Source organism: Mobula hypostoma, unplaced genomic scaffold, assembly GCF_963921235.1.
Source record: "Mobula hypostoma unplaced genomic scaffold, sMobHyp1.1 scaffold_121, whole genome shotgun sequence".
In the NCBI taxonomy this organism is placed as follows: Eukaryota; Metazoa; Chordata; class Chondrichthyes; order Myliobatiformes; family Myliobatidae; genus Mobula; species Mobula hypostoma.
This window is the reverse complement of record NW_026948234.1, coordinates 110750-133862: the sequence shown is the minus strand read 5'-3', so window position 1 is coordinate 133862 and position 23113 is coordinate 110750. Positions and strand designations below refer to the sequence as shown.

The 23113-nt window shown below is 49.5% G+C and overlaps 1 protein-coding gene across 1 annotated transcript in view; it reads right to left on the bottom strand.

The window, feature by feature from the left end:
- Positions 1 to 377: 377 nt before the first annotated feature.
- LOC134342102 (NACHT, LRR and PYD domains-containing protein 3-like) overlaps positions 378 to 23113 on the bottom strand; it is a 44888-nt gene continuing 22152 nt past the window's right edge. Inside the window, exons 7-11 of the mRNA XM_063040039.1 lie at positions 3188 to 4925; positions 1946 to 2032; positions 1620 to 1790; positions 1297 to 1464; positions 378 to 1132 (exon numbers count right to left, since the gene is read on the bottom strand). Coding sequence (XP_062896109.1) covers positions 1045 to 1132; positions 1297 to 1464; positions 1620 to 1790; positions 1946 to 2032; positions 3188 to 4925 — 2252 coding nt within the window. The 3' untranslated portion in view covers positions 378 to 1044. The remainder of the gene's footprint in view (positions 1133 to 1296; positions 1465 to 1619; positions 1791 to 1945; positions 2033 to 3187; positions 4926 to 23113) is intronic.

Genomic DNA, 23113 nt, shown 5'->3' with positions numbered 1-23113 from the left:
AGCTTCAGTCTGTGTCTGACACCCCATGTTGACTGTTTCTGTTCCATTCGCTTCTTCGCGACCTTTGTGGACGCGGGTCCTATATGATACAGTTTATGAGCTTCCAATCTCCTTTGTCGTTTTTGTCTGTGAGAGCAAGAGAGCGCACAGGAAGGTGGGGGTCAGGATAGTGCGAGTATCTGGGGTGCGAGGAAGCGGTGGACGGCCTGGATGGGGATGGGGAATGAAGAGATCCTGGGGACCAGACAACATCAGACTGACATCCCTCAGCCTGGAGCTGAGACGCTGCTGTACCAGTGTGAGGAGCTCAGACCCATTACTGCAGTTCACCGGGCCTGAGACCTCCAACGAGACGCAATTCCAACAACAAGACGGGAAATTACAGGTTTAATGATTTCACATGACACATGTAAATTAAACAATGTGTGAGCTGCTGACGTGCTGGAATAAATAAGCTGCTTCCGACTCACTCACAGTCACACACAATTAACTGACCGGCGACAACGTGTGACCGGTTGAATAATCAGTCCCGTTTCTCACTGTCACTCTGCATCGGGGAACAGATGATTATAAAATCACACTTCAGGGCCGCGTCCGAGATCGCTGCAGATCCAGGGTCACTGCCGAGGTATTTGTTAATTTAACATGATTATATCGGCCAGACTGCCGAATGCACCGTCCTCAGCAAAGGGAGAAAAAGGATTCTCTCCCGGGATAATCCCACCCCGGAACACCGGTGTCCCAGACTGAGCCCCGGCCCCCGGGCTCTTTCTGTCTGTGTAATTCCCCGGGGTCACACGTGCGGGAGTCTCGAACCCGCACATCCGGTGGAAGCAGCGCTGCCGGACATCAGACGGAAATACGTCACTGCAGGAACGCTTCCGATGTCAGAGAGCGCGATACTGAAGCAAGTTCCGTTAGAACCATTGGGAATTAAACCTGGCGCGCGGACATTAAAGGTAAGTGCGGGAGTTAAAGGGGAGGGCGGGGAATTGGGCATAATGTCGGCATCCCGCAGGCGGGAATGTTCACACATTCAGATCTTCACAGCTCCACTGTCAATCCGGGTCTGGGTTCCTGCAGAGATCTCAGTTCCTTCTCCCCGGTCCAACTGAACCGATTCCCGTAAAGCCTGAAACAGATGGGAGAATAAAGATGATATAAACAGATCTCACAGCAGTGTCAGTAACAGGGGACTGGGGTTAATGTTTCAACAACACTCACAGACAAATATCACCAGAAAACCCGCGGATCCGCTGATATTTTATCACATTGAACATCAACACAAACACTCACTGAATCCGTTCCAGACTCGGGCGGGTCAGTATGAGGCGGCGGAGCGCGGGGACAGATCGGTTTGTGAGCGAGTTGTAACTCAGGTTCAGCTCCGTCAGTGATCGATTTATTCTGAGAGCGGAGACAAGATCCTCGGCACCAGGATCTGTGAGACCGACACTGTGCAGCCTAGAGATGAGAGAGAGTGAGGGTGAAGGACACAGAGAGACAGAAGACGGTACAAATCCCCAGTGATTATCAGTAACACAATTACTGATCACATTAATGTTCAGTGTCAGACACCCAGTGACTGTAAACACAATCTCCCACAGTCTGGTACTTACCGCAGTTTCAGTATTTTACACTCCGGGTTCCTCAGAGTCGCAGACACCAGTTTCACTCCTGAATCTCCCAGTTTATTACTACCCAGGTCCAGCTCCGTCAGTGATGAGTTTGTACTGAGAGCGGAGACGAGCTCCTTGACAGCAGAATCTGTGAGACCGACATCGTTCAGCCTGGAGGTGAGAGAGAGTGAGGGTGAAGGACACAGAGAGACAGGAGACGGTACAAATCCCCAGTGTTTATCAGTAACACAATTACTGATCACATTAATGTTCAGTGTCAGACACCCAGTGACTGTAAACACAATCTCCCACAGTCTGGTACTTACCCCAGTTTCTGTATTTTACACTCTGGGTTCCTCAGAGCCTCAGACACCAGTTTCAATCCTGAATCTCCCAGTTTATTCACCCCAAGTCTAAACACAAACAGAAATTGACGAAAAAAGTGAATCAAATCGTGGGTCTGAGGGAATTTCTCTCACTCGGATATTTCAGGAGACATTAAACCCTTCAGTAAATCACTGATCGGAGTTCCCATCACTGTCAATGTCCCTCACTGCCCAGCTCCAGGGTATTCACCGAATGTCAGTAATTTAGTCTGTCGGTGTGACCCTGTAAACTCCACATATTCTGTCTCATTCCCTGATGGGTAGAAATGTGTTCCTGACGTGAGACAGTCTGGAGGGGCAGGGATGAAAGGTCAGATCCTACAGGAAGAAGGGGGATGGGTAAGAGAGTTCACACAGGAGGAAGAGTAAAAGAGAAGAGAGATCCCACAAGAGGAAGGGGATGGGGAATAGCGATCCCACAGGAGGAAGGGGGATGGGGACAGAGATCCCACGGGAGGAAGGGGGATGGGGGCAGATATCCCACGGGAGGAAGGGAAATGGGGAGGAGAGATCCCACAGGAGGATGGGGGATGGGAAAGAGAGATCCCAGAGGAGGAAGTGGGATTGGAAAGAGAGATCCCACAGGAGGAAGGGGAATGGGGCAGATTGATCACACAGGAGGAAGGCAGATGGGGAATAGAAATCCCACGGGAGGAAGTGGGGTAGGTAATAAAGATCCCACAAAAGGAAAGGGGATGGTGAAGCTAGATCCCACAGGAGGATGGGGGATGGGAAAGGGAGATCCCAGAGGAGGAAATCGGATGGGAATGAGATTTCCCACAGGAGGAAAGGGGATGGGGAAGGTAGGTCCGACAGGGGAAGGAGGACGGAGAGAAGAGGTCCCATAGAAGGATGGTGGATGAGGAAGCGAGATCACACTGGAGGAAGGGCGATGGGGAAGAGAGATTCCACAGGAGGAAGGGGGGTGGGGGGAGAGAGATCCCACAGGAGGAAGGGGTATGGGGTAAGAGAGATCCCACAGGAGGAAGAGTGATGGGGTCGAGATCGCCAAGAATGGAAGTGGGATTCGGATGGGAAACAATAATGTTAGAAGACCGATCCCCTGGCACTTGTCACAATTCTTTACAATCTGATTTACTCCGGTTTTACTCAAATTCCTTTACATTGAAACAACTGAATGGAACAGTTGCACATTTCAGAGTGAGAGATAAATCAAGTTACCTCAACTCCTGGCACTTGTACAGCCCGGGTCCCAGCCGCTGGATTCCTTCACACCGAATGTTGCAGTCCTGCAGGCTGAGGTGTTTTATGGTATCACAGAGTCCGATGATATGAGACAGGACAGCACAGTCAACCGGGGTCAGTGTCATTCCACTGAATGAAAGTGTTTCCACAGATCCCAGTGCGGCCTGAGCCAGTCCACCATTCTGAGACTCAAACAGGTAGTGCAATGTGTTCAGGAGGCTCCTTTTACCAGCTTCACTCCTCGTGTTTCCACTCTGACGTTTAAACTCCTCCTTCACCCAGTCAATCACCCGGCAGGTTGTTTCATGAGGAAATGGACCCAGAAACTCCTCCAGGCCCCGAGTTGTCATTGGGGAGGAGAGACCAGCAACAAAACGGAGAAATACCTCAAATCGCCCATCTGTTGTGCTGTGGGCTTCAGTGAGGGATTTCAGGATTTTCCTGGGATGTAGAGCCAGGAATTGCACGAGTGCAGCTACAAACTCTTGGATGGTGAGGTGTGGGAATGTGTACACCACACACCAGGCTGAATCTTCGCTCTCCAAAAGCTCCACCAGGAACCCGGACAGGAACTGGGAAGGCTGCAGTTTGTAGTTGATCAAATCTCCATCTGTAAACACAATCTTCTTCTCAGCCACTCCTCTGAAGGCCATCTGACCAACCTTGAGTAACACATCACGGGGGTTCTCAATCTCACGGCCGTGGTTTTTCAGGATGTTGTAAATATAGTAGGAGTACAGTTGGGTGATGGTCTTGGGAACTCGCTGCGGGTCCCTGACTCTTTGTGTGAAGAAGGGTCCCAGTGCCAGAGCGAGGATCCAGCAGTAGGAGGGGTTGTAGCTCATGGTGTACAGGATCTCGTTCTCCTCCACGTGTTTGAAAACAGCTGCTGCAACCGTCTGATCTTCAAAATGTCTGATGAAATATTCCTTCCGTTCCTCACCAACAAATCCCAGGATTTCAGCCCAGATACCAATCTCTGCCTTTTCCAATAAATGTAACACAGTGGGACGGGTGGTCACCAGCACTGAACACCCTGGGAGCAGCTTGCCCTGGATTAAACTGTACACAATGTCAGACACTTCACACCACCACTCGGGATCTGGGCACTGGTGCTTGGGTTCTGTATCTCTCCGACTGTCAGCAAAATCGATGTTGTGTTTGAATTCATCCAAACCATCGAATATAAACAGTAATCCCTCTGGGTTCTTCCAGACCTCTCTCAGGGAATTCCCAAAATAAGGATACTGATCCAGAATCAGTTCCCTCAGGTTTATTCTGCAGTTAATGGAGTTTAAGTCCCGGAATTTGAAACTGAAGACAAACTGGAATTGTTGGTATATTTTCCCCGTGGCCCAGTCATAAACAATCTTTTGTACCATTGTGGTTTTCCCGATCCCTGGGACTCCGGCCACTGCTGCTGAACTCCCAGATTTGGATTTACTCCGGGAAAAGCTGCTCTGGAACAACTGATCCGTCCGGATTTTTTCCAGCTCTCCACGGAGTTGTTCCTCTCTCCACTCCTCGTGGTCTCTGCCTCTTGCCAGCAGCTCATGTTCCACCAGTCTCCGATCTCGAACAGTAGAAATGACCGTGAGCTCAGCGTATCGATCAACCAGCTGGAAAACCTTCACCCTCTCCCTCATCAGGATCGTGTTCACTCTCAGCGTTTCAGTTTGTACCCGTAGAGTCTCCTTGTGTTTCTGTTGAACATCTTCCATGGGAACAGACAGTGGACAAACTGTTAGATGTCTCAACTCAGAACACAGTAGTTAAGTACACAAGAATTAGCTCAAAGATATTGCATTAATTGGATTCATCAATAGATGCTCAGACAGTAAAGTAAATTCCATTAACAGACCGCTGACTGGACAGAGAGGCCTGGTCTAGATAAACACCAGATCATCACATTTCACAACTAACTGTGCTATGAAGGTGAGTATTTCCCTGGTAGTTCACTGATCCCCGACTGTCCTGTACTGGAAAACCTCCCTCTACTATCACAGCTGTCATTTTCTCTCCTGTGGAAGAAACCTTTAGTCCCCAGTGTTGATGTGGCATATGGAGATGGAGAAAAGGATAGTGGGCATTCTGTGAAAGAAACAGGTCGGGGAATCACAGCTCCCTCTCACCGTCACCCTGTCAGGGGTGTGTGGGGTCCCACAGTGTGTCAGGACACTGTCAGGGGTGTGTGGGCTCTCACTGCGTGTCAGGACCTTGTCAGTGGTGTGTGGTGTTTCACAGTGTGTCAGGACCCTGACACGGGTGTGTGGTGTCTCACAGTATGTCAGGTCCCGAGCAGTGGTGTGTGGGGTCTCACAGTGTGTCAGGAATTTGTCAGGTGTGTGTGGTGTTCCACAGTGTGTCAAGTCTCTGCCAGGGTGGCTGGGGTCTCACACTGTGTCAGGAACCTCTCAGGGGTGCGTGCGGTCTCACAGTGTGCCAGGACCCTGTCAGGGGTATGTTGGGTCTCACAGTGCGTCAGGACCCTGTGAGGGATGTGTGGTGTCTGACAGTGTGTCAGGACCCTCTCAGGGGTGTGTGGGGTCTCACAGTGTGTCAGGACCCTCTCAGGGGTGTGTGGGGTCTCACAGCGTGTCAGGACCTTGTCAGGGGTAATTGGGGTCTCACAATGAGCCAGGACCCTGTCAGGGGTGTGTTGGGTCTCACAGTGCATCAGGTCGCTGTCAGATGTGTGGGGTCTCACAGTGTGTCAGGACCCTGTCAGGGTGTCTAGGGTCTCACACTGTGTCAGGACCCTGTCAGGAGTGTATGGAGTCTCACAGTGTGTCAGGACCCTCTCAGGGGTGCGTGCGGTCTCGCAGTGTGCCAGGACCCTGTCAAGGGTGTGTTGGGTCTCACAGTGTGTCAGGACCCTCTCAGGGGTGTGTGGGGTCTCACAGTGTATCAGGACCCTCTCAGGGGTGTGTGGGGTCTCACAGCGTGTCAGGACCTTGTCAGGGGTAATTGGGGTCTCACAATGAGCCAGGACCCTGTCAGGGGTGTGTTGGGTCTCACAGTGCATCAGGTCGCTGTCAGATGTGTGGGGTCTCACAGTGTGTCAGGACCCTGTCAGGGTGTCTAGGGTCTCACACTGTGTCAGGACCCTGTCAGGAGTGTATGGAGTCTCACAGTGTGTCAGGACCCTCTCAGGGGTGCGTGCGGTCTCGCAGTGTGCCAGGACCCTGTCAAGGGTGTGTTGGGTCTCACAGTGTGTCAGGACCCTCTCAGGGGTGTGTGGGGTCTCACAATGTGTCAAGACCCTGTCAGAGTCGTGTGGGTTTTCACAGTGTGTCAGGATACTGTCAGGTGTGTGTCGGATCTCACAGTGTGTCAAGACCCTGTCAGAGTCATGTGGAGTTTCACAGTGTGTCAGGACACTGTCAGGGGTGTGTGGGGTCTCACAGTGTGTCAGGACACTGTGACTGGTTTGCGGGGTCTCGCAGTGTGTGTCAAGACCCTGTTGTGAGGTGTGGGGTATTCGCACAGTGCATCAGAACTCTGTCAGGGTCGTGTGGTGTCTTACAGTGTGTCAGGACCCTGTCAGGGGTGTGTGGTGTATCACAGTGTGTCAGGATCCTGTCAGGTGTGTGTGGTGTCTCACAGTGTGTCAGGACCCTGTCAGGTGGGTGAGGGGTCTCACAGTGTGTCAGGACCCTTTTGAGGTATGTGGGGTCTCACAACGTGTCAGGACCCTGTCGGGAGTTTTGTGAGATTTCCTAGTTTGTCAGGTCCCTGTCAGGGGTGTGTGGGGTCTCACAGAGTGTGTCAGGACCATGCCAATAGTGTGTGGGGTCTCACAGTTTGTCAAGTCCCTGTCAGGGGTGTGTGAGGTCTCAGAGTGTGTCTGGACCCTGTCAAGGGTGTGTCGGGTCTCGTATTTTGTCGGGGGGTGTGGCGTCTCACAGTGTGTCAGGACCCTGTTAGGGGTTTGTTGGGTACCACAGTGTGTCAGAACCCTCTCAGATGTGTGTGGGATCGCAATGTGTATCAGGTCACTGCCAGGGGTGTGTGGCGTCTCACAGTGTGTCAGGACCTTGTCAGGTGTGTGTCGGAACTCACAGTGTGTCAGGACCCTGTCCAGGGTGTGTGGGGTCTCATATTTTCTCGGCGTTCTGTGGCATCTCACCCTGTTAGGAGTTTTGTGGGATTTCCTAGTCTGTCAGGATTCTGTCAGGAGTGTGTGTTGTCTCACAGTTTCTCAGGACCCTGTCAGGGGTGTATGGAGTCTCACAGTGTGATAGGACATCGTCAGCGGTCTGTGGGGTCCAACAGTGTGTCAGGACTTTTCAGGAATGTGTGGTGTTTGACAGTGTGTTAGGACCCTGTCAGAGTCTTGTGGGAGGGTTCTGACAGTTTGTCAGAACCTCTCAGGTGTGTGTGGGGTCTCACAGTGTGTCAGGACCCTGTCAGGGGTGTCTGGGGTTTCACAGTGTGTCAGGACACTGTGAGTGGTTTGTGGGGTTTTACAGTGTGTCAGGGTCTTGTCGCGGGTGTGTGGGGTCTCACAATGTGTCAGGACCCTCTCAGATGTGCGTGGGATCGCAATGTGTGTCAGGACCCTGTCAGGGGTGCGTGGCGTCTCACCATGTGTCAGGACCCTGTCAGGGGCGTGTGGTGTCTCACAGTGTGACAGGACATTGTCAGGTGTGTGTTGGGTTTCAAAGTGTTTCAGGAGCCTGTCAGGCGGGTGTGGGGTTTCACAGTGTGTCAGAACCCTGTCATGGACTCTTTTGGGGTATGTGGGGTCTCACAGTCTTTCTGAGCCCTGTCAGAGGCGTGTGTGGTCTCACAGTTTGTCAGGTCCCTTTCAGGGGTGTGTGGTGTTTCACAGTGTGTTAGGACACTGTGAGTGGTTTGTGAGGTCTCACAGTGTGTCAGGACCCTGTCAGGCGGGTGTGGGGTTTCACAGTGTGTCAGAACCCTGTCATGGGTGTGTGCGGTCTCACAGCATGTCAGGACTCTTTTGGGGTATGTGGGGTCTCACAGTCTGTCAGGTCCCTGTCAGGGGTGTGTGGGGTCTCACAGTGTGTCAGGTCCCTGTCAGGGGTGTGTGGGGTCTCACAGTGTGTCAGGACCCTGTTGTGGGGGTGTGGGGTCTTACAGTGTGACAGGACAGTGTCAAGGGTGTGTGGGGTTTCACCGTGTGTCAGGACCCTGTCAGGGGTGTGTGGGGTTTCACAATGTATCAGGTCCTGTTGTGGGGCGGGGGCTGGGGTGTCACACAGTGTGTCATTACCCTGCCTGGGATGTGTGGGGTCTAACAGTGCGTCTGGACCCTGCCAGGGGTGTGTGGGGTCTCACAGCGTGTCCGGACCTTGTCAGGGGTGTGTGAGGTCTCCCAGTTTCTTTGGGTCCTGTTAGGGGTGTGTGAGGTCTCAGTGTGTCAGGGTCCTGTAGGCGTGTGTAGGGTCTCACAGTGTGAAAGTAAGCATGCAGGTACAGCAGGCAGTGAAGAAAGCTAATGGCATGCTGGCCTTCATAACAAGGGGAATTGAGTACAAGAGCAAAGAGGTCCTTCTGCAGCTGTACAGGGCCCTGATGAGACCACACCTGGAGTATTGTGTGCAGTTTTGGTCTCCAAATTTGAGGAAGGACATTCTTGCTATTGAAGGAGTGCAGCGTAAGTACACAAGGTTATTTCCCGGGATGGCAGGACTGTCATATGTCGAAAGATTGGAGCGACTGGGCTTGTATACTCTGGAATTTAGAAGGATGAGAGGGGATCTTATTGAAACATATAAGATTATTAAGGGATTGGACACGCTGGAGGCAGGAAGCATGTTCCCGCTGATGGGTGAGTCCAGAACCAGAGGCCACAGTTTAAGAATAAGGGGTAGGCCATTTAGAACGGAGTTGAGGAAAACCTTTTTCACCCAGAGAGTGGTGGATATATGGAATGCTCTGACCCAGAAGGCTGTGGAGGCCAAGTCTCTGGATGCATTCAAGAAAGAGATGGATAGAGCTCTTAAAGACAGCGGAATCAAAGGTTATGGGGATAAGGCAGGAACTGGATACTGATTGTGGATGATCAGCCATGATCACAGTGAATGGTGGTGCTGGCTCGAAGGGTCAAATGGCCTACCCCTGCACCTATTGGCCATTGTCTATTTTCTATAGGACCTTGTCTGGGTTGTGTGGGGTCTCACAGTGTGTCTAGACCCTGTCAGGTATGTGTGGGGTTGCACAGTGTGTCAGGACCCAGTCAGGGGTGTGTGGGGTCTCGCTGTGTGTCAGCACCCTGTCAGGGTTGTGTAGGGTCTCACAGTGTGTCAGGTCCCCGTCAGAGGTGTGTGGTCTCACAGTGTGACAGAACCTTGTCAGGGGTGCGTGGGGTCTCACAGTGTGTCAGGACTCTGTCAGGTGTGTGTACAGTCTCACAGTGTGTCAGGACCCTTTCACGTGTGTGTGGTGTCGTGTTGTGTGTCACGATCCTGTCAGGGGTGTGTGTGGTCTCACAGTGTGTCAGGACCCTGTCAGTGGTTTGTGGGGTCTGACAGTGTGACAGGACCTTCTCAGGGGTGTGTGCGGTCTCAGAGTGTGTCTGGACCCTGTCAGGGGTGTGTGGGGTCTCCCAGTTTGTTTGGGTCCTGTTAGGGGTGTGTGAGGTCTCAGTGTGTCAGGGTCCTGTAGGCGTGTGTAGGGTCTCACAGTGTGAAAGCAAGCATGCAGGTACAGCAGGCAGTGAAGAAAGCTAATGGCATGCTGGCCTTCATAAAAAGGGGAATTGAGTATAAGAGCAAAGAGGTCCTTCTGCAGCTGTACAGGGCCCTGGTGAGACCACACCTGGAGTATTGTGTGCAGTTTTGGTCTCCAAATTTGAGGAAGGACATTCTTGCTATTGAAGGAGTGCAGCATAAGTACACAAGGTTATTTCCCGGGATGGCAGGACTGTCATATGGCGAAAGATTGGAGCGACTGGGCTTGTATACTCTGGAACTTAGAAGCCTGAGAGGGGATCTTATTGAAACATATAAGATTATTAAGGGATTGGACACGCTGGGGGCAGGAAGCATGTTCCCGCTGATGGGTGAGTCCAGAACCAGAGGCCACAGTTTAAGAATAAGGGGTAGGCCATTTAGAACGGAGTTGAGGAAAACCTTTTTCACCCAGAGAGTGGTGGATATATGGAATGCTCTGCCCCAGAAGGCTGTGGAGGCCAAGTCTCTGGATGCTTTCAAGAAAGAGATGGATAGAGCTCTTAAAGACAGCGGAATCAAAGGTTATGGGGATAAGGCAGGAACTGGATACTGATTGTGGATGATCAGCCATGATCACAGTGAATGGCGGTGCTGGCTCGAAGGGTCGAATGGCCTACTCCTGCACCTATTGTCTATTGTCTATTTTCTATAGGACCCTGTCCGGGGTGTGAGGGATCTCACAGTGTGTCAGGACCCTGTCAGGTGTGTGTGGGATCTCGCTGTGTATCAGCACCCTGTCAGAGGGGTGTCGGGTCTCACAGTGTGTCCGGACCCTGTCAGGGGTGTGTATGGTCTCGCTGTGTGTCAGCACCCTGTCAGGCTTGTGTAGGGTCTCACAGTGTGTCAGGTCCCCGTCAGGGGTGCGTGGGGTCTCACAGTGTGTCAGGTCCCCGTCAGGGGTGCGTGGGGTCTCACAGTGTGTCAGGACCCAGTCAGGGGTGTGTGCAGTCTCACAGAGTGTCAGGACCCTTTCGTGTGTGTGTGGTGTCGTGTGGTATGTCACGATCCTGTCAGTGGTTTGTGGGGTCTGACAGTGTGACAGGACATTGTCAGGGGTGTGTGGGGTCTCACAGTGTGTCAGGAGCCTGTCAGGGGTGTGAGGGATCTCACAGTGTGTCAGGACTGTGTCAGGGTTGTATGGGGTCTCACAGTGTGTCAGGAGCCTGTCAGGGGTGTGAGGGATCTCACAGTGTGTCAGTACCCTCTCTGGGGTGTGTGGGGTCTCACAGTGTGTCAGGTCACCCTCAGGGGTGTGTGCTGTCTAACGTTTTCTTAGGAGCCTGTCAGGGGTGTGTGGGGTCTGACAGTGTAACAGGATGTTGTCAGGGGTGTGTGCAGTCTCACAGTGTGTCAGGACCCTTTCATGTTTGTGTGGTGTCGCGTTGTGTGTCACGATCCTGTCAGGGGTGTGTGTGGTCTCACAGTGTGTCAGGACTGTGTCAGGGTTGTATGGGGTCTCACAGTGTGTCAGGAGCCTGTCAGGTGTGTGTGGGATCTCACAGTGTGTCAGGAGCCGGCCAGGGGTGTGTGGGGTCTCACAGTGTGTCAGGTCACCCTCAGGGGTGTGTGGTGTCTAACGTTTTCTTAGGAGCCTGTCAGGGGTGTGTGGGGTCTGACAGTGTGACAGGATGTTGTCAGGGGTGTGTGGGTCTCAGTGTTTGTCAGGACACTATCAGGGGTCCGTGCGGTCTCACAGTGTGTCAAGATCTTGGCGATCTGGAAGACCATGTAAGGAATCTGGAGCAGCTGGATGACCTTCGACTCATAGGGGAGAATGAGGCAGTCATAGATGAGAGCTGCAGGGAGGTAGTCACACCTTGACTGCTGGAAGCAGGTCGTTGGGTGACGGTCAGAGGGGGGAAAGCAAAGGTGTGTGGACGGATAGTGCAGAGCACCCCTGTGGCCATTCCTCTGAATAATATGTTCACCGTCCTGGATACTGTTGGCGGGGACAACCGACTGGGTGTGAGCCATGGTGGCAGGGCCTCCGGCACTGATTCTGACCCTGTGGTGCAGAAGGGTGGGACGGAGAAGAGGAGAGCTGTCGTCATTGGAGACACTGTAGTCAGAGGAGTAGACTGGAGATTTTGTGGACATGAGAAGGACACTCGCATGGTTTGTTGTCCCCCGGGTGCCAGAGTACAGGATGTCTCTGACCGGGTGCACAACATTCTGGTACGAGAGGGAAAGCAACCAGAAGTCGTGATACATGTTGGCACCAACAACATGGGCAGGAAGAGGGATGAGGTCCTGAAGTGTGAGTTTCGGGAACTAGGCAGAAGGCTGAAGAACAGGATCTCAAGGGTGGCCTTTTCCAGATTGCTGCCAGTGCTACGTGATAGTGATGGTAAGAATTGGAGGAGATGGCAGTTGAATGCGTGGCTGAGGAGTTGGTGCAGGGAGCAGGGTTTTAGATTTTTAGATCATTGGGATCTCTTCTGCGGAAGGTGGGACCTGTACAGATTGGATGGCTTGCAACTGAACTCGATGGGGAGCAAACAACAGAAATTCTGCAGATGCTGGAAATTCAAGCAACACACATCAAAGTTGCTGGTGAACGCAGCAGGCCAGGCAGCATCTCTAGGAAGAGGTGCAGTCGACGTTTCAGGCCGAGACCCTTCGTCAGGACTAACTGAAGGAAGAGTGAGTAAGGGATTTGAAAGCTGGAGGGGGAGGGGGAGATGCAAAATGATAGGAGAAGACAGGAGGGGGAGGGATGGAGCCGAGAGCTGGACAGGTGATAGGCAGAAGGGGATACGAGAGGATCATGGGACAGGAGGTCCGGGAAGAAAGACGGGGGGGGGGGTTGACCCAGAGGATGGGCAAGAGGTATATTCAGAGGGACAGAGGGAGAAAAAGGAGAGTGAGAGAAAGAATGTGTGCATAAAAAAGAGTAACAGATGGGGTACGAGGGGGAGGTGGGGCCTAGCGGAAGTTAGAGAAGTCAATGTTCATGCCATCAGGTTGGAGGCTACCCAGACGGAATATAAGGTGTTGTTCCTCCAACCTGAGTGTGGCTTCATCTTTACAGTAGAGGAGGCCGTGGATAGACATGTCAGAATGGGAACGGGATGTGGAATTAAAATGTGTGGCCACTGGGAGATCCTGCTTTCTCTGGCAGACAGAGCGTAGATGTTCAGCAAAGCGGTCTCCCAGTCTGCGTCGGGTCTCACCAATATATAAAAGGCCACATCGGGAGCACCGGACGCAGTATATCACCCCAGTCGACTCACAGGTGAAGTGATGCCTCACCTGGAAGGACTGTTTGGGGCCCTGAATGGTGGTAAGGGAGAAAGTGTAAGGGCATGTGTAGCACTTGTTCCGCTTACACGGATAAGTGCCAGGAGGGAGATCAGTGGGGAGGGATGGGGGGGACGAATGGACAAGGGAGTTGTGTAGGGAGCGATCCCTGCGGAATGCAGAGAGAGGGGGGAGGGAAAGATATGCTTAGTGGTGGGATCCCGTTGGAGGTGGCGGAAGTTACGGAGAATAATATGTTGGACCCGGAGGCTGGTGGGGTGGTAGGTGAGGACCAGGGGAACCCTATTCCTAGTGGGGTGGTGGGAGGATGGAGTGAGAGCAGATGTACGTGAAATGGGGGAGATGCGTTTAAGAGCAGAGTTGATAGTGGAGGAAGGGAAGCCCCTTTCTTTAAAAAATGAAGACATCTCCCTCGTCCTAGAATGAAAAGCCTCATCCTGAGAGCAGATGCGGCGGAGACGGAGGAATTGCGAGAAGGGGGTGGCGTTTTTGCAAGAGACAGGGTGAGAAGAGGAATAGTCCAGATAGCTGTGAGAGTCAGTAGGCTTATAGTAGACATCAGTGGATAAGCTGTCTCCAGAGACAGAGACAGAAAGATCTAGAAAGGGGAGGGAGGTGTCGGAAATGGACCAGGTAAACTTGAGGGCAGGGTGAAAGTTGGAGGCAAAGTTAATAAAGTCAACGAGTTCTACATGCGTGCAGGAAGCAGCGCCAATGCAGTCGTCGATGTAGCGAAGGAAAAGTGGGGGACAGATACCAGAATAGGCACGGAACATAGATTGTTCCACAAACCCAACAAAAAGGCAGGCATAGCTCGGACCCATAAGGGTGCCCATAGCTACACCTTTAGTTTGGAGGAAATGGGAGGAGCAAAAGGAGAAATTATTAAGAGTAAGGACTAATTCTGCTAGACGGAGCAGAGTGGTGGTAGAGGGGAACTGATTAGGTCTGGAATCCAAAAAGAAGCGTAGAGCTTTGAGACCTTCCTGATGGGGGATGGAAGTATATAGGGACTGGACATCCAAGGTGAAAATAAAGCGGTGGGGGCCAGGGAACTTAAAATCATCGAAAAGTTTAAGAGCGTGAGAAGTGTCACGAACATAGGTCGGAAGGGATTGAACAAGGGGTGATAAAACAGTGTCGAGGTATGCAGAAATGAGTTCGGTGGGGCAGGAGCAAGCTGAGACAATAGGTCGGCCAGGACAGGCAGGTTTGTGGATCTTGGGTAGGAGGTAGAAACGGGAAGTGCGGGGTGTGGGAACTATAAGGTTGGTAGCAGTGGATGGGAGATCCCCTGAGCGGATAAAGTCGTTGATAGTGTGGGAGACAATGGCCTGGTGCTCCTTAGTGGGGTCACGATCGAGGGGTAAATAAGAGGAGGTATCCGCGAGTTCAGGGCCACAAACAGTCCTTCCAGGTGAGGCATCACTTCACCTGTGAGTCGACTGGGGTGATATACTGCGTCCGGTGCTCCCGATGTGGCCTTTTATATATTGGTGAGACCCAACGCAGACTGGGAGACCGCTTTGCTGAACATCTACGCTCTGTCCGCCAGAGAAAGCAGGATCTCCCAGTGGCCACACATTTTAATTCCACATCCCATTCCCATTCTGACATGTCTATCCACGGCCTCCTCTACTGTAAAGATGAAGCCACACTCAGGTTGGAGGAACAACACCTTATATTCCGTCTGGGTAGCCTCCAACCTGATGGCATGAACATTGACTTCTCTAACTTCCGCTAAGGCCCCACCTCCCCCTCGTACCCCATCTGTTACTCTTTTTTATGCACACATTCTTTCTCTCACTCTCCTTTTTCTCCCTCTGTCCCTCTGAATATACCTCTTGCCCATCCTCTGGGTCAACCCCCCCCCCCCGTCTTTCTTCCCGGACCTCCTGTCCCATGATCCTCTCGTATCCCCTTCTGCCTATCACCTGTCCAGCTCTCGGCTCCATCCCTCCCCCTCCTGTCTTCTCCTATCATTTTGCATCTCCCCCTCCCCCTCCAGCTTTCAAATCCCTTACTCACTCTTCCTTCAGTTAGTCCTGACGAAGGGTCTCGGCCTGAAACGTCGACTGCACCTCTTCCTAGAGATGCTGCCTGGCCTGCTGCGTTCACCAGCAACTTTGATGTGTGTTGCTCGATGGGGAGCAATATCCTTGCAGGTAGGTTTGCTAGCATGGTTCGGGAGGGTTTAAACTAATTTGCAAGGGGGGTGGGACCCAGAGCGATAGAGCAGTGAAAGAAATGCATGGAGTAAAGCCAGATCTAACTCGAGAGGCTTTGAGGAAAGAGAAGCAGAATAACCGGTGTAAAGGTAGTAAGGTAGAAGGGCTGAAATGTGTGTGCCTCAATGCAAGAAGCATCAGGAACAAAGGTGATGATCTGAGAGCTTGGATACATACATGGAATTATGATGTAGTGGCCATTACAGAGACTTGTCTGGCACCAGGCCAGGAATGGATTCTCAATATTCCTGGATTTCAGTGCTTTAAAAGGGATAGAGAGGGGGGGAAAGGGGAAGAGGGGTGGCATTACTGGTCAGGGATACTATTACAGCTACAGAAAGGGTGGGTAATGTAGCAGGATCCTCTTTTGAGTCAGTATGGGTGGAAGTCAGGAACAGGAAGGGAGCAGTTACTCTATTGGGGGTATTCTATAGGCCCCCTGGTAGCAGCAGAGATACAGAGGAGCAGATTGGGAGGCAGATTTTGGAAAGGTGCAAAAATAACAGAGTTGTTATCATGGGTGACTTTAACTTCCCTAATATTGATTGGCAATTGATTAGTTCCAAGGGTTTAGATGGGGCAGAGTTTGTTAAGTGTGCCCAGGACAGATTCCTGTCTCAGTATGTTGACAGGCCGACTAGGGGGAATGCCATACTAGATCTAGTACTAGGTAATGAACCGGGTCAGGTCACAGATCTCTCAGTGGGTGAGCATCTTGGGGATAGTGACCCCCGCTCCCTGGCCTTTATGATTATCATGGAAAAGGATAGAATCAAAGAGGACAGGAAAACTTTCAACTGGGGAAGGGCAAATTATGAGGCTATAAGGCTAGAACTTGTGGGTCTGAATTAGGTTTAGGAAGCAAAGATCAGATGAGTCTACGGAGGTATTTAGGGGAGCAAGAAAGGAGCTTAAGAAGGGGCTGAGAAGAGCAAGAAGGGGGCCCGCGAAGGCCTTGGCGAGTAGGGCAAAGAAAAACCCCAAGGTATTCTTCAATTATGTGAAGAACAAAAGAGTGACAGGAGTGAATGTAGGTTCCCTTCAGATAAAGCTGGGAAGATCTGCTTGGAGGCTGTGGAAGGGAGCGAGGTACTCAGTGAATACTTCGCTTCGGTATTCACCAATGAGAGGGAACTTAATGATGGTGAGGACAATATGAGTGAGGTTGATGTTCTGCAGCATGTTGATATTAAGGGAGAGGAGGTGTTGGAGTTGTTAAAATACATTAGGACAGATAAGTCCCCGGGGCCAGAAAGAATATTCTGCAGGCTTCTCCATTAGGCGAGGGAAGAGATTGCTGAGCCTCTGGCTAGGATCTTTATGTCCTCGTTGTCCATTGGAGGGGGGTGAATGTTGTCGCTTTGTTCAAAAAAGGTAGTAGGGATAGTCCGGGTAATTACAGACCAGTGAGCCTTACGTCTGTGGTGGGAAAGCTGTTGGAAAAGATTCTTAGAGATAGGATCTATGGGCATTTAGAGAATCATGGTCTGATCAGGGACAGTCAGCATGGCTTTGTGAAGGGAAGATCGTGTCTTGCAAGCCTGATAGAGTTCTTTGAGGAGGTGACCAGGCACATAGATGAGGGTAGTGCAGTGGATGTGATCTACATGGATTTTAGTAAGGCATTTGACAAGGTTCCACATGGTAGGCTTATTCAGAAAGTCAGAAGGCATGGGATCCAGGGAAGTTTGGCCAGGTGGATTCAGAATTGGCTTGCCTGCAGAAGGCAGAGGGTGGTGGTGGAGGGAGTACATTCAGATTGGAGGATTGTGACTAGTGGTGTCCCACAAGTATCTGTTCTGGGACCTCTACTTTTCATGATTTTTCGTAACGACCTGAATGTGGGGGTAGAAGGGTGGGTTGGCAAGTTTGCAGACGACTCAAAGGTTGGTGGTGTTGTAGATAGTGTAGAGGATTGTCGAAGATTACAGAGAGAGATTGATAGGATGCTTAAGTGGGCTGAGAAGTGGCAGATGGAGTTCAACCCGGAGGAGTGTGAGGTGGTACACTTTGGAAGGACAAACTCCAAGGCAGAATACAAACTAAATGACAGGATACTTGGTAGTGTGGAGGAGCAGAGGGATCTGGGGATACATGTCCACAGATCCCTGAAAGTTGCCTCACAGGTAGATAGGCTTATGGGTTGTTGGCTTTCATAAGTCGAGGGATAAAGTTTAAGAGTCGTGATGTAATGATGCAGCTCTGTAAAACTCTGGTTCGGCCACACTTGGAGTACTGTGTCCAGTTCCGGTCGCATCACTATAGGAAGGATGTCGAAGTATTGGAAAGGGTACAGCGGAGATTTACCAGGATGCTGCCTGGTTTAGAGATTATGCATTATGATTAGAGATTAAGGGAGCTAAGGCTTTACTCTTTGGAGAGGAGGGGGATGAGAGGAGACATGATAGAGGTGTACAAGATATTAAGAGGAATAGATAGAGTGGGCAGCCAGCACCTCTGAACATCTGGAGAAGAGTGATGCTTATGTGAGAATGCTGTTCTTGGACTACAGTTCAGTATTCAACACCATCATTCCCTCCAGGCTTGACAAGAAGCTCAGAGACCTCGGCCTCGACCCTGCCTTGTGCATCTGGATCGTGGAGTTCCTGTCAGATCACCAGCAAGTGGTAAGAGTGGGCCCCCTCACCTCTGCCTCTTTGGCACTCAATGTAGGTGCCCCTCAGGGCTGTGTCCTAAGCTCCCTCCTTTACTCTCTGTATACGCATGACTGTGTCGCCACCCACAGCTCCAATCTGCTAATTAAATTTGCTGACGATATGATATTGATTGGCCAAATCTCAAATAATAACGAGGTAGCCTGCATAGAAGAAGTCATCACCCTGACACAGTGGTGTCAAGAAAACAACTTCTCCCTCAATGACGCAAAAGCAAAGGAGCTGGTGGCAAGGTCGCAAGAACAAGAGGAATGGAGACAGGCTAACCGCTATTGACATCAATGGATCTGGGGTTGAGAGTGTGAACTGCTTTAAGTTCCTCGGCATTCACGTTACTGGGGACCTCACGTGGTCTGTACACATCAGCTGTGTGGTGAAAAAGGCACAACAGCACGTCTTTCTCCTCAGATGGTTGAAGAAGTTTGGTATGGGCTCCCAAATCCTAAGAACTTTCTACAGTGACACAATTGAGAGCATCCTGACCGGCTGCATCACTGCCTGGAATGGGAACTGTACTTCTCTCAATCGCAGGGGTCTGCAGAGAGTGGTGCGGACAGCCCAGCGCATCTGTAGATGTTGACTTCCCACTATTCAGGACATTTCAGAGACAGGGGGTAAAAAGGACCCGAAGGATCATTCTGAACCCAAGTCTCACCAAACACAAACTGCTCCAGCTGCTCCCATCCGGGAAACGGTACCGCAGCATAAAAGCCAGGACCAACAGGCTCTACGACAACTTCTTCCACCAGGACATCGGACTGATTAATTCATGCTGATACAATTCTATTTCTACAATTGGATACATAAATACACGCTCACCGCACACACTTTACTGTAATTGTGCTGCTAGCACAGAAAAACAGTTTACACGACATGTGTCCATGATATTAACTCTGATTCTGAGAATTTTTATCTGGCTGTTATCTCATTTTTTTCAGATCTGTTATTCATCATCCTCATACTGTCCTCATTCATATCAATCTAAGAGTGCTCCAGTGCACATAGTGTTTTCTAGAAACTGTTATTTAAATTCTTATTTTTCTTTGGATATTTTCCAGATCTGTTTCAGACCAGGATATTATACCAAAATTATACGTCAATATGGGCATAGTGAGTGTTTACTACCTTTGTTATATTTTTACTGTTCAGCTCTGTTTGGCAGATTTTCTTGATCCTTGATGTAAATTCAGATTTTCTTCAGACTTGCAGTAAATTCAGATTTTCTTTGGTCTTAAAGTAAATTTTGTTGGAAGGTTTTCCTTCACACTATTATCTATTTTCTTTGTTTTTGATTTCCTAAATATATGTTTCATATTCTGTTGCATTGTATCCTGATGCTCTGTTTTATATTCTACTGGCTCTATTGCACCGTTCTTTATGTTTAATGTTCTGTACTTTTCCAGTCTAAAGTTCATGCTTATGTCTTTGGAAATTAGTTCCATTATTTGAATTATTTGTTTTAGCTTTGCTGATGCAAGAGCACATAATTTCAAAGCATCAATGGATAGCTGTGTCAATGTATAATTTGTATTTTTTTCTGATTTGATACCTGATTTTTGTCCATTTCAGTAAATTACGAGCGGGTTTAAAGCTAGACAAAACCATAGTGGGCTTAATGAGTCACTTTGGAAAACCTCTGCATTTATTCTGATAATGGTGGTTGTCCCTTTGTGGTTGTTAATAGGACGATTATTTTACGCCAATGCTTCATCAGATGTTATAGGAATTTCACAAGGATTGGATGAATTTTATATCTATTTGGAACTTCTCTTCACTGTGCAAGGGAGAGAATCAAATGGTTTTTGATAGACGATGGAACATTGAAAGATTTCTGCTTTGCACAGGGTTGGAAATAGAATTACATAATCTGTTATATGTTGTTCATACCCGAACGGTACTTTTTCTGCTGTCCTGTGAGTATATTGTGGTTATCTAAGTGAGTTATTATTAGTTACGGGATGCACGATGCTACAATTATATAATTGTCTTATTATTATTAAGAGCCAATAATAACACAGTAGGTGACCATTCAGTAGTCTTATAAATGCAGAATTAAAGCTGTCCCTGAGGCTGGTGGTACATACCTTCAGCCTTTTATATCTCCTGCCCCACGGGAGTATAAAAGAGAGAATGTTTGAGGTGGTTTGGGGTTCAGTACAGACAAGAAGGGCCAAAAGACCTGTTTCTGTGCTGTAGTTTTTTTATGGTTTCTATGGTTTCTAGACAACATCCATGTGTAACTTCATCCATCACCTTTGTCACATCCTGGAGGAACTCAATCATGTTGTCAAGACGCAAACCCCATCCAAAACTTTTAATGGTTATGGACCTGAATTCCCAGATCACTTCGCTCTACCGCACTCCTCAGTGCCGTACCAGTAACTGTATAAGACCGACCCTGCTTGGTCCTTCCAAAGTGCAACACGTCACACTTGTCTGCAATCAGTCCAAATTATTCTTAAATGTTAAAAAAGAACCCGCATTTACCACCTCTTCTGGCAGCTCATTCCACACTCCCACCACTCTCTGTGTGAAGAAGCCCCCCGCCCCAATGTTCCCTTTAAACTTTTCCCCCCTCACCCTTAACCCATGTCCTCTGTTTTTTTTTCTCCCCTTGCCTCGGTGGAAAAAGCCTGCTTGCATTCACTCTATCTATACCCATCATAATTTTACACACCTCTATCAAATCTCCCCTCATTCTTCTACACTCCAGGGAATAAAGTTCTAACCTATTCAACCTTTTTTCTGTAATTGAGTTTCTCAAGACCCGGCAACATCCTTGTAAACGTTCTCTGCACCCTTTCGACCTTATTAGTATCCTTCCTGTAATGTGGTGACCAAAACTGAATACAATACTCCAGATTCGGCCTCACCAATGCCTTATACAACCTCATCATAACATTCCAGCTCTTATATTCAATACTTTGATTAATAAAGGCCAAAGTACCAAAAGCTCTCTTTATAACCCTATCTGCCTGTGACGCTACTTTTAGAGAATTTTGTATCTGTATTCCCAGATACCTGTTCTACTGCACTCCTCAGTGCCTTACCATTTACCCTGTAACTTCTACCGTGGTTTGTCCTTCCAAAGTGCAATACCTCACACTTGTCGGTTATTAAACTCCTTCTGCCATTTTTCAGCCCATTTTTCCAGCTGGTCCAAGTCCCTCTGCAAGCTTTGAAAACCTTCCTCACTGTCCACTACACCTCCAGTCTTTGTATCATCAGCAAATTTGCTGATCCAATTTACCACATTATAGAAAAATAGGTGCAGGAGTAGGCCATTCGGCCCTTCGAGCCTGCACCGCCATTTATTATGATCATGGCTGATCATCCAACTCAGACCCCTGCACCAGCCTTCCCTCCATACCCCCTGATCCCCATAGCCACAAGGGCCCTATCTAACTCCCTCTTAAATATAGCCAATGAACTGGCCTCAACTGTTTCCTGTGGCAGAGAATTCCACAGATTCACCACTCTCTGTGTGAAGAAGTTTTTCCTCATCTCGGTCCTAAAAGGCTTCCCCTTTATCCTCAAACTGTGACCCCTCGTTCTGGACTTCCCCAACATCGGGAACAATCTTCCTGCATCTAGCCTGTCCAATCCCTTTAGGATTTTATACATTTCAATCAGATCCCCCCTCAATCTTCTAAATTCCAACGAGTACAAGCCCAGTTCATCCAGTCTTTCTTCATATGAAAGTCCTGCCATCCCAGGAATCAATCTGGTGAACCTTCTTTGTACTCCCTCTATGGCAAGGATGTCTTTCCTCAGATTAGGGGACCAAAACTGCACACAATACTCCAGGTGTGGTCTCACCAAGGCCTTGTACAACTGCAGTAGTACCTCCCTGCTCCTGTACTCGAATCCTCTCGCTATAAATGCCAGCAAACCATTCACCTTTTTCACCGCCTGCTGTACCTGCATGCCCACTTTCAATGACTGGTGTATAATGACACCCAGGTCTCGTTGCACCTCCCCTTTTCCTAATCGGCCACCATTCAGATAATAATCTGTTTTCCTATTTTTGCCACCAAAGTGGATAACTTCACATTTATCCACATTAAATTGCATCTGCCATGAATTTGCCCACTCACCCAACCTATCCAAGTCACCCTGCATCCTCTTAGCATCCTCCTCACAGCTAACACTGCCGCCCAGCTTCGTGTCTTCCGCAAACTTGGAGATGCTGCATTTAATTCCCTCATCCAAGTCATTAATATATATCATTGATACAGATGACAAATAACAATGGACCCAGCACTGATCCCCGTGGCACACCACTAGTCACAGGTCTACTTGTATATTGGTAGAGTCTTTGACAAGGTCCCACATGGGAGGTTCATACAGAAAATTAATATGCTTGGGAACTGTGGGGAATTGTCCTGGCTGGCAGGGACCCACACTGGGAGAAATGTCTTCGCTGGTGGGTGGTGAATCTGTGAAATTATTGTCATGGACTGCTGAGGAAGAGACGTCATTGGATATATTTAAAAAGCAGGTCGTTATATTCCTGATTAGGAAGGGCGTCAACATTTACAGAAGGCGGGATAATGGGGTTGAGAGGATTTGCGGAGTAAAATCACTGAGCCGATTGGCTTAATTCTGCTCCTAAGTCTTATGGTTTTAGGGAGCATCTGGAGTATTGTATTCACTTCTGATTGTCCAGCTTTTGGAGGATTGGAGAGGGTACAGAACAGGTTCATCAGGGTGTTGCCTGGATTCGGTGACATGTGCTACAAGTAGAGGTTTGATAAACTGGGTTTGTTTACTCTGGAGTTAGAACAGAGATCTGACAGAGGTGTACAAGTTTGAGAGATAAGATTTGGGTCGACAGCCTGTATTTTGTTTGTTAATTTTACATAAGACTGGTGTCTAATACCAGAGGGCATTTGGTTAAGGTGAGATGCGGTAAATTCACAGCAATTGTGGTTGTTTTTTTTTTCGTAGAGTTCTGGTACCTGGAATTTACTATCTGAGTCATGTCGAAGGCAACTATGTTATATATGCTCCCAGATATACATTAATGTACAGCAA